Source organism: Phyllostomus discolor, chromosome 9, assembly GCF_004126475.2.
Source record: "Phyllostomus discolor isolate MPI-MPIP mPhyDis1 chromosome 9, mPhyDis1.pri.v3, whole genome shotgun sequence".
NCBI classification, from domain to species: domain Eukaryota; kingdom Metazoa; phylum Chordata; class Mammalia; order Chiroptera; family Phyllostomidae; genus Phyllostomus; species Phyllostomus discolor.
In genome coordinates, this window is record NC_040911.2 from 17,796,959 (window position 1) to 17,808,277 (window position 11,319).

General features: G+C 54.3%; 1 protein-coding gene across 2 annotated transcripts in view; it reads left to right on the plus strand.

Annotated features, from left to right (window-relative positions):
- Positions 1–10,430, plus strand: part of DYM (dymeclin) — a 268,561-nt gene extending 258,131 nt beyond the window's left edge. For both annotated transcript variants that reach the window (XM_028524939.2, XM_028524938.2), the window contains one exon: positions 10,043–10,430. In XM_028524939.2, coding sequence (XP_028380740.1) covers positions 10,043–10,192 — 150 coding nt within the window. In that variant the 3' untranslated portion in view covers positions 10,193–10,430. The remainder of the gene's footprint in view (positions 1–10,042) is intronic.
- Positions 10,431–11,319: the final 889 nt, after the last annotated feature.

Below are 11,319 nucleotides of genomic sequence, written 5' to 3' on the forward strand. Positions count from 1 at the left end.
AAAATCAGACGTCCTGAAGTTCCCCTCCATTCTGCCATTCATAGCCGAGGTGGGAGAGAGACGCACTCACCTGCAGAGTTTGCATTTCCTTCCCACAGTGTTCCTTCCTTTTTCTGATCGCGGGCGAGCGTGACCTGTGCCATGAGGAGCACTGGGCACCGACCGCCTGCCCTCGGCAGCCTGCAGTCTGTCTGAGCTGGGGAAGGAGAAAGGACAGGCATCCGAGTGTTCTGCCTGGCCCAGCCTTGGCCTTCAGGCTGCATGCAGGTGACACAGGACCTGGAGTCTCCAAGGCCCCAGCCAGCAGCTCCCTCGGCTGACATTCGCAGGTTTGCCACGGCTGCATGCGTCTTCGGCCGACAGAGTCTCTGCCGTGGAGAAAAGAGAAGCTTCCCTGCCTTGCCCCTGCTTTCTTCAGCCTGCCTGCAGTGTCCTTCCTTACTCGGTGACACTGTACAATGTTCCCTTCGAGAGACAGCTACCCCCAGAAACTGGCTTCACTCGGGTGTGCACCAGTGCAGTCACATTCCCAGCCTGCCCTCGGGCCAGGGCGTCACTCCGTTTCAGATACCACGGGCCAGACTTTAAACGTTGAATACACTGAGGAATGAAACGTAAAACTTACTGACGCCTTTTTGTACTGGAAAAGGTAAAAGTAGGGTTCATTTTACAGGCTTTTGTAAATGGAAGACGGTCTTTGTTTCAGCTTACAAATATTAGTATCTTCACATTCATTAGCTTCCTGTGAATGTCGCCCTCCATGGCAAAGGACCCAGAGCCTAGAGACCCAGGTCGTGCTTGATTTGTGACGGCATCACCTGCCCCTTGTTTACTGTGGGGGACGTGTGAGGGGCCCTCTCTCCATGCTGGGTTTGGAGAGCAGAGCATTGAAAGCATTTTCCTTTCCTGCCATAGTAGTGCCAGAAAAATAACAAAACAAAACAGCGAAACTCTGTCTTTAGCAGGTGCTTTAACTGCTCTGTCTGGTTGCAGCACTGGAACAAAGGGGGACCCAGAGTTCGTTTTGTGTGTCTCTGAATTATCTTCACTGTCCTGCTTTGGTTTCAGGAAAGTGGGGACAAAGGGTGAGGCCTGAAAAAATGGGCATGTGACTGGAATGACTCTTAAAAGCCTAAAGTCTTCTTCAGCCCTCTCCCTCCCTCCCCATTACTCTCCTGAGCGGGGCTCACGTCACTGGCTGGGCTGGGTAGCCATCTCCACTCCCATAGAACCGGAAGCCATTGTTACCATGGTAGCCAGCCTCTGGTTGCCAACCCATTCATTTTATGTGAGCCCTCTGAGGGTGTTCCTTTCTTGGAACCCTAAAGATAAAAATTTCTTCATGCAGCCTAATCTGTACTCTCCCATTTTCACTGCAGGGAGACCTTTGCCTAAGAAAGGGCATTAAAATTATTTACCCAAAGTACTTGAACAGTTTGCCTACCTAGCCGCACTTTGAGGAAGCCATGCAGCTTGGCACTGACTGAGCTGTTAAGAAGACGAGCGATCCTACTCAGTCCATTTAGAATTTAAAACCAGCCCTGGCTGGTGTGGTTGAGTTGGTTGGAGCGATGTCCCACAGACTGAAAGGTCACGGGTTCGATTCCCAGTCAGGGCACATACCCACGATGTGGGTATGAGAAGGCAAACCAATAAGGTTTCTCTCCCTTCTCTCTTTCTCTCTCCCCCCACCCCTCCACCTTCCTCCTTTCCTCTCTCTCTAAAGGCAGAAAAAATGTCCTCTGGTAAAGGTTTTTTTTTTATAATTTTGTTAAGAATTTAAAACCAAAGAGAATGTTACTGCTGTGAATTAGAAAGAGCTCTTGACACTCTGTATTCCAGAACTCTGTTCCATCACCACCGCCATCTTTGAAGACAGACCTAGTTAGTTTTTTGTCAACTGATTGCTTGCTGGTGGAACTGGGAAGCTCCTAGCCTAGTTCAGGCCACTAGCTGTCTGGAAGCACCATTTTTCACCCCCCTTCCCCGTATTGTTTCTTGCTAATCACCTTCACTGTGTTCTTCAGCTCCATGTAGATGGTCCCCAGCCTCTGTCTGTGACTTATATCCAACTTAGTCAATACTGATTTCTTTCTTTTTTTCATGTGGAATTGATTTTTTAAATTTATTTTTAGAGAGAGGGGGAAGGGAGGGAGAAAGAGAGGGAGAGAAACATGAATGTGTGGTTGCCTCTTGTTTGCTCCCTACTGGGGACCTGGCCCACAACCCAGGCATGTGCCCTGACTCGGAATCAAACACGTGACCCTTTGGTTCGCAGGCCAGCACTCAGTCCACTGAGCCACACCAGCCAGGGCCCAATACTCATTTCTTGTTAGATCTCTACCACATTTTAGTAAAACGTTGTTATTTTAGGCCTCCATTTCCCACATGCCAAATAAGGGAGCTTCCTGGACGGTGTGTAGATCTTCCCAGCGTCGGCATGCTGGGATGCCTTTGTAATCCTGCAGTGCCCGGCCTTCCCTGAAAACTACATGCGGCTCCTTCTCCAAAACCGGAGTCCTTTTTACCTCTGGCCGCTGTTTCCCTTCTGCCTTCCTGAGTGATGGAATGATTGGGGCCCAAGAATTTGCACTGCTAACAAGTGCCTGCCCAGGTGATACAGGTGCTACTAATCCGTGGGTCTCCTTCCTCTGATGTGACTTTTGGGTGGGGAGAGGATGGGTGCAGTTTGTTGCGGGGAATCAGTCCCCCGCGCCCCCCCCCCCTCTCTCTCTCTCTCTCTCTGTCTGTCTCTCCCCGCCCACACACACACCCGTACATGTGCACAAGTACCACCATCATTGCTACCACCCAGTCACCTTAATAAACATCACCACCTTTCTTACCTCTTCTACTTCCCCTCCAGATGGCTGAAGAATGGAGGAAAATCAAGGTTCAATTCAAACTCTGACCCCAGTCCACATTTAGAGCCCCAGCCCCCACCATCTGTCCTCACCTTTGCCTGGTTTCTGGCCCCCCCCCCCGCCCCTGTACCCATCCCTGATTCCCGCCATGCCCATCCTCCTCACCCACCGCTCCCTCCTTAGAGCCTAGTCCCGCTGCCTCCATGAAGGCTACCCCAGGCGGGACAGATCTATTTACCGGCCTCTTCCTGCTAGACACACTCCAGTGGTTCCCTCTCTGGATCACTCTTCTTGGCATTTAACCATGAGGTTGCTATTTAAAGGTGTAGTTTGTGCATTTACGTTTGGTCCGCTCCCTCAATTTTTAGCCCCTTGAGAGCTTTGTACGTGCCACACCCCAGTGTGTCACACGTGGTCCGTGGCCAGGTGAGCAGGACGGAGTGCGGGGAAGGGAGGGCGTCTGGTGGGTGTGGGCCGCGGAGCCCTGTATACAGCAGGGCTCATAAAGGAGCTATTGGCTTCGGTCCTTTCATGTACTCGTGTGTTTTTAAATCTTAAATTCTCAAAATTAAAACTTTCGAAAGTTTGTGTCTCAGCCACTTTTTTTGAACTATAAAATGAAATGTGTCCTATATTCCTTAGCTGAGGTGTTTTATGCGGATCTTTTGGTTCGTGCTCCTGTGATTATAACATAGCAGGTATAAATTCTAAATTATATACATGTCTTCCAAATTAGAGGGAGGGATATTACACCATTCAATTATTTTAGCTTCATGGTATCGTATGTAATAGGGGAGGTTTCCCCTCATTATTTTCCTTCTTGGTTCTGGTTCTCTAGCCACATAACTTCTGTGCTGGTCTTCTCACTGCTCTCCTTCAGTGACCGGGCCGACCACCTCTTTGCTGTCTTTGCTCCTCCCGTTCATGCTTCCCTGAGAAAATGAGACAGCCTGCTTCGGTTGGTGCTTTCTGGCGCGTTCGTTCCCTACCTCCCGTCTGATGACTGTGAAGAAGGAAACAAGTCTCATTATATGCTTTTAATCCATTGACAGCACACGTTGGAGTCACCACGGGGCCAGACTGTTGCGTGTGACAGGGTGTCGTTGTCTGGCTCACCCACCCATGGGTCATGCTTGGGTCACCGGCAAACACAGCCATGGGCAGTACTCAGACTGAACATCAGGTCACAAAATGCTTGCCATAACTTGGAGTAGATTGTTCTTTCCATGGGCAGAAGGGAAAAAACCCTCCTATAGAATGTCGATTTATCAGAGCTTAGTTTTAACTTCTTGCTAAGGAATATTTAAAGCATGATTTAAATATTCAAGGGCTTGAAAAACTGTCACTTTGGCTTATAACTTAAACCCTAAAAATGTTCAAAGAAGATAACTTAAGAAATTAAAGACAAACTTTCTCTCTTCATGTTTGTCTTTGTTGGCGTTCTCTTTCTCTCGCACAGTGCCAGAGGCTCTTCTCCCCGACACGATCACCCGGGTCTCCCGCACTCAGCGGCGTCCCCGGTCTGGGCCCCGGGCTTCCGGGGAGGCCTTCGCCCGCCCTCGGCCCCACGTCCTCTGTGTGACGTCATCTGCACATCATTCCCAGCGTGGACACCTCAGACACCGCACAGACCCTTGTTTTCCAGACTTTGTCCAAACACAGTTCGGAATCTCTGTTCAGACCCGTATCGCCCGCTCCCGTGGCTCACATACTGCTCTGAACAACTGTTAGTGCGAAGGAAGATGATCGCAGATACCGTAGAGGCTGTACATCCCTCCACCCCGCTCTATAAACCACACTGCGATCCTCACAGGAGGAAAAGGTGAAGGGCGCGTGGAAAATAGAACTTGTCTCAGTTTACACATTACACGTCCATCTAGCCCATGACCGTCTAGAACGTACACCTGCTCGAGTTCTTCCTTTTCCTCAGTTACGTGCACGCTGAAGCATGAGTAGGGCAGGGGCTGTCCGTCAGCACTGTCCATCCTCCAGGCGCTGGGTTCTCCTGGCGGCGAGAACACGGCGGCGACCGGACGGGGAGAGCAGGGAGAGCAGGCAACGTGGGACGGGCACTCTCCATTAGACTGGCAGTGGTGTTCCCCCCGATCCCAGTGCCTCGGCCCTTTGCTTCTCAGAGTGACGTGGGCTGGCTTTGGCTCATTTTGTCCCAAATAAATTTGGGCAGTTACTCCACTAACCCACCTGGTGTGCAGGTCTCAATTTCCTAAACTTCCCCCGCTTAACAGCAGTTCTTACCCCTTGGTTCATTTATTCCTTCATTTGTTCACAGCAAATGTCTCGTAAGCCCCTGGCAATGTTCTGAGCACTGGGAGACACATCCCTGCCCTCGTGGAGCTGACCTTCCGCCTGGACTTGGGTCTCGCAGTCCTGCGTCTGCTGGCCAGTCTCACTGTCTCCAGAGGCTGGGTCCTGCCTGAAGGCTGAGCCCCACGGCAGGAAGATGAGCTGTTTCGATCATTTCCGGCTCCCCCTCTGGGCCCACTTTCAGCAAAAGAGGTTCTGCCACTAAATTCTCTACTTGTGCCCTTCATCTTCCACCTTGGAACCAAATGTTCTTCCCCCAGCCTCCTGGGTTGGGATGGATGGATTTGTCTCTGAAACAGGTGCTTTCACCCAATAATCCAGTTCAGTGTTGAGGAGTTTACACATTCGGCAGCTTCAGCTGCCACCTCAAAGCTAATGACTTTTAGGCTATAAATATCTACCCCCACCTCGTCTCTGAACTCTAGGAGCCTAAGAGTTCAGAGGAACTCAGAGACCAAAGGAACACACTTGCTACCTGGCCCTCGAGGCCCGCCGCCCCACCTCCACCCTCCGTCTTTCCAGTGTGGTTCCCAGCCACAGGCCCCGGGCCTGTGCACCAGCCCCCATGCTGGGGGGTTGGGGGGGTCCCCAGCACTGTCCCGTTGGCCTCACTGTTCACAAGAGACCCTCCCCATGCCAGGCCAGCTCTCCCTGCGCCCAGCCCCGTCCCTGCAGGTGTCTCTCTCACTCCCCGCAGCAGGAGGGCCTGTCCTCACTGCCTCCTGCTCCGAGCAGCCCCGCCGGCCCCCAGAGGAGAGGAATTGAAACTGCTTTCCAGGGTCAGTGAGACCGGGGTCGAACCAGGGGCCTGTGCTCTGGCTTCAGACTCAAGCAAGCTTCGGATTCTGGCCGATGATGGGACTGCAAGTTTGTGGGGGGTTCAGCACAGGTGTGGCTCCAGTCTTATCCTGTATCTATCTGGTCTTTCTGACACCTTTTTGCCACCAGTCCCAGAAGCTGTCAGTGTCAGAGGCGGCAAGACAGTGTCCTGAGTGGGATGTGGTGGGTCTGCTGGCCTGAGGTTTTGGGACAGGTGCCTGCTCACTGCACAACCCTCTTCCTGGGCAGAAGCCCACTCCCCGCCGCCCAGCCGGCCACAGCGCCCTTAGACGCACCTCGCATCCTGACTGTCTCTGGGCCGCCCTCAGCGTCGGCCTCGCACCCTCAGCTCTGGATTTCTCGATTTGTGTCTTTTCATAAGTGGCCCTTTGTAATTTTCTGTAGTTTGAGTTTAGTTTTTCACTAATTTGAAATTAAGTCACATGAACTAGAGCTAGTCCATATTTAGTGTTACTGTTAACTGATAGACCGGTGGTTACCTTGTTGTCAGTTAAGTAGTGGATACATTTGCAGCTCATTCCATAACACATAGAAGAGCCCATGAATTAGCTGACTTAATATGTAGACGTTTCTGGATTTGTCAGTTGGTTATCTCTCCTGGAGTTTGCTGTCCAAGCCCAGGTAAAATCTCACCCGAGGATTGGCCAGGTGTGCCCGGAAGGAGCCGTGCTCCCCACTGTCCTTGTCCCTCCTCCTCCTGAGTCACACCGTGTTCAGGGTTATGTTCGGGGTCGGCAGTTCTCCCCTCTCTCCCCTCCGCAGCGGAGGCCGGTGCCTCGGATGGAGTCGGCGCCCAGTCGGAGGGCCCCGCACTGCCGGACTCGGTGGTACGGAGCAGTAGCCTGTGAGGGAGGGAATGACAGTGGGACTGGATAATCATCCCCAGATCAGCCCAGGATCTTTTAAAAAATGTGTGTAAATGCTTCCCTTGCTATCTGTGACAGGATCTTGAAACCGGTTTACTTTCCGTCTGCACGGCCCCTCCCGGCCACAGACCCGGGCCAGCGACTCGCAGGGACTGCCCTCCCCATCCTGCCGCGCGCCGCCTGCCCTCTCCCACCACTCACCCACTCAGAGGCTTCACGTGGTCTTCCAAAGAATTCTTTTTTCATGTGCTACGGAGCTATTTGATTGTAAACTGCGCTAAACTTTCTGGAGCTGTGCCAGGTGCTTTGCTAGAATTTCTGATGCTATCTGTGTAGTCTTCGGGTGGAAGGGGGAAAACTCCATTGAACTTCTGTGGTAATAAGGTTATTGCAGTCGAGCCCTACATCTGTTCGCTGAACTTCCTGTGGGCTCTCCCCAGATCACATGACTGACGGCAGAGACCGTCTTTGAAGCGTTCGGTCTGCTTGTTCTGCCCGAGCTGCAGCCACCAAGTGAGACCTCTGCTTTGTCCCTGGGCCGGCGTCCGGATGTCCCACTGTGGTGGGTCGATTTGCTGGAGCTGATAAAAACGTTCCGGCCAAACCCGAGGGTCTAGCATTACCTCTGCCTCCAAAAATCCAAACAGCAGGATGGTTGTGAGTAGCTCTGGGTTGAGACCGAGCCCCAAGCCTGCGAGATGGGTTTCCTCTCATCAAGGAGCTGCATCCCCAGACAACTGACTCGGAAAGGGAGGAGCAGAGCCTGAGTGACCAGCGCCCTGGCCTCTGCGAGCTCGGTTCAGATGGGTTCTCGCCATAACTGTCAAATCAAAGCCCCTACCCCCCGGAGCCCCGTCCCCCACTGTCCCTGGCCTCAGTGGTCCTCAAACACATCCACCCAGTAGTCACTGCCCGGAGCCCAGAGGGGTCTGAGCATTGGGGAGGAGGTGGGCGGGGAGGAGCTGGGCGGCCGGAGCGGGGAAAGCCTGGGACTGCAGGGCGGCCCAGGCCCCTGGGGGCCAGGGCGCTTTGTCGGCGGAGTCAGAGGTGAAGACACTCTGGCGTGAGGAAGCTGGACCTCCCCAGCCGTCACGGGATGGCATTCTCGTTCCCCGCAGGCCTGGAAAGGAACATCAAGGAAAGAGGGACTTTTTCAAGGTTGTGGATCTGACATTCAGACTAACGTCTCTTGGACTGGATCCTGGCAAGACGTGTCCCCAGTGCCATTAGTGCTAAATAAAACCTTTTTTCGTTCTCCTCCTTAGCTCTCGGACTTCTGTGACATATTAAAGGAGCAAGTACTTGTTTAAATGTCTATTTAAACCTCAGACCGTGCTGGCCCTCTCTCTAGACTTGGTAGACTCAGGAGGGGGTCGAATGAAATGCAGCTTGGGCACCACTACGAGCCCTGCAGAGGCCGCATTCACACTCGGTCTGCCTGACTGAATGGTGTTTTCTGAACGCTTTTATGGTGCAGCCTATTATTCACCCTTTTAAAGTGTTCCCAGCACCCTCTTAAAAACAACTCACCGCAGGAAAAAGGAAGCTCTTTACTCTGTGCCGTGTAGCAGGTCCTAGAGAACGTGCTCTTGTTCTTGCCTTTTATGCGTTATCCCCCTTTCTGAGCCTTTTAAGTGCTGATGAAAAGTTCCAAGCAAATAGCCCGAGAAATAACGTCTTGCGGCTCACCTGTCCCCTGGAGCAGAGGGGGGCTGGTGCTGTCGCCTCAGGGCCGTGCAGGGGCCACCTGCCGCCCGTCTGCACTTGCTCTCGGGTTCGCTGTGATCCGTGGTGCACACGCACCGGGGGACATAACCCAGGCGCCCCGTCTGCACAGGCCGGAGCCATGCCGGGTACTCGGCCTGCTTAGCCGGGAGCTCGGGACACAGAGCAGCGCGGCCACGGCCTCCCGTGTGTCTTGGTTTTAAGCATTTGGGAGTCTTGGGCTTTAAAACCATCTATTGTCAACCCACAGGACAGTTCACGAACCTTCAGGTATTTCCCCTGCCCCCTGAGATTGCCACCAGGGGAAACCTGGCTAAGTAGAAACCAGCAAATGATTGACTTAAGAGTTGCAGCTGAACCCAGGTCCAGCCCATTCATTCCTTTCTCCAGGCAGAGCCTGGAGGGGGCGGGGGGATGTGGCAGAGAATGCAGATGCCTAGGCCTTCCTGGGTCACCACGTGACACCACACCCAGCCACAAGTGGAGGGAGCTCAGATGTCCTTCATTTTATACAGGCTGAGAAAACCGAGGCCTGGAGAGATGCTGGGACTGGCCCCAACTGCCTGACCTGCTGGTAGCTGAGCCAGGGCAGACCCAGGGCCTCCTGCCCCCGAGCCTGGGCCACCCGGACTCTGGGGCTACAGCAGGGACCCAGAGATCAGCTGGCATTGCTCAGCGAGGAAAGTCGGGCTCTGACTCAGCGGTTGGGGCACACCGAGGAAATGTGTGGAGCTTGTCTGTGCTTGAGAGCCACGGAAGCCTCGTGTCTGTCCTGGCCACGGGCCTTTTTAGTGACACTCACCAGCTCGGTCCCCCTTTGGCGTGTCATTTACCCTCTGGAGCCTTGGTGTTCTCTCTCACAGCAGACCGAAGAACACCTGTGTCACGGGCTCCTCTGCAAACGCGAGGTCTCCCTCCTCTCCGGGGTGACTCAGCCTGGGAAGTGGAGCAGGAAGCAGCGGCCCTCCCCGGGGTCTGGTGGGGGGCCTCTGCTCGGGTCCCTGCTCCTCTCAGGACGCTGGCGTTCGCTGGCCGGCGCCGTGACGGGTGCTTGCCCTTCCTGCAGGGAGCTCTGCGTCCTCAGGGGTCCTGTGGAAGCCAGGCCCCAGGACCAGCTCAGGGAGGTGGGCTCCCTGCGCACCACCCGCCACTTAGGACCTGCCACTGCTCTTGCGTGGAACTGTGAGGATATAAAATCGTCTCGTTTGTAGCCCTGGCTGGTGTGGCTCAGTGGAATGAGTGCCGGCCTGAGAACTGGGAGGTCGCCAGTTCGATTCCCAGTCAGAGCACATGCCTGGGTTGCGGGCCAGGTCCCCAGCTGGGGATGTGTGAGAGACAACCAATTGATGTTTCTCTCCGTCTCTTCTCTCTCCCTCCCCTTCTCTCTAAAAAATAAATAAAATCATCTTGGTTTTGTTGCAGAAATTTCCAGAACTGAAATTCAAATATGTGGAAGAGGAGCAGCCGGAGGAGTTTTTTATCCCGTATGTCTGGTCTCTGGTCTACAACTCGGCCGTGGGCCTGCGCTGGAACCCCCAGGACATCCAGCTGTTCACGGTGGACTCCGACTGAGGGGGCGCCGTCGCCCACCCTGACCCCAGCCGAGCAGCCCTCCTCGACGTTTTCTTTCCGGGGAACAGGCCCCAGCAGACTGCCTGGTGCACCTTCTGTGAGAGGATCACACGGGCGTGTTCCCCTTGCACACTTGGATACGGAGAATCGGGGCCAGTCTGCAACAGAGCTGCACTCAGCTTAGATTGTAGGGCGGGGGCAGGGCGGATACACAGCGATAATAAAGATTAAAGCCTGCCATCCCACGTGCAGTCTTTTCTTTTTAACCCTAAACCTAGAGCCCTCCCAGGAGCCCGATGCCTCAGGCATACAACACTTCACCAGCTCACACTGCGTTTTTGGCATGTTCGAGATTTTCGTTTCAGTCGTGTGTGTGTGTGTGTGTGTGTGTGTGTGTGTCTTTCTCTCTCTCTTTCAACACCGAGAAACATCAGGCTGAGAAGATGGCGATACAGGACTTCACAAGGAGAGGAGGCCGTGTGTGCGGCGTGGCCACCTTCCGCTGGGACCCAGGATGTCACAGACTCGCCCGGCAGCGGCCGTGGCCTCCAGAGCCTCCGCGTCTTCCCCTCGAGGGAAGAAACAGCTCCTTCCCGAGAAGCCCCGGTTCGCTCTCCTGCGGGGTTGGCCTCTGCGCTGCAGCCGAGTTACACTGGAGTCTAGTACAAACCGAGTGAGTCTACTCTGTATTAATCGTTAGGAAAAGAAAAGCTTCGTTTCAAAGGCAATCTTCTTCTCTTCAACCAGACACGAGATGAAAAGCACGTTTTTCTTCATTTCCGACTTCATGTGAACTCCCCGGGGCCTGGAGGGCGGCGTCCGGGCCCCCAGCGGCAGGAAGGAGCTTCTCCGAGGGGATGGGCCGCCGCGGCACTGCGGGCGGTGGGACCATCCGGTCGCGTCCGCTTCACGGCCACGGCCGCCCTTTCACAGCCGTGATGAGGAGCTGGTGTCGCTCACAAAGACAGACAGTGTGCTCTGCACAGAAGCACATAATTCCTGTGAGACTAGGTGCCCGCTCCAGCCCGGCGTCACACCTCCGTCAGGACCCCGAGTCCCTGCTGCCCCCTGTCCCCGGGCTGCAGGCCCAGGTCCTGTGGGCCCGTCACAGTCCTCTGCGGGTCTGG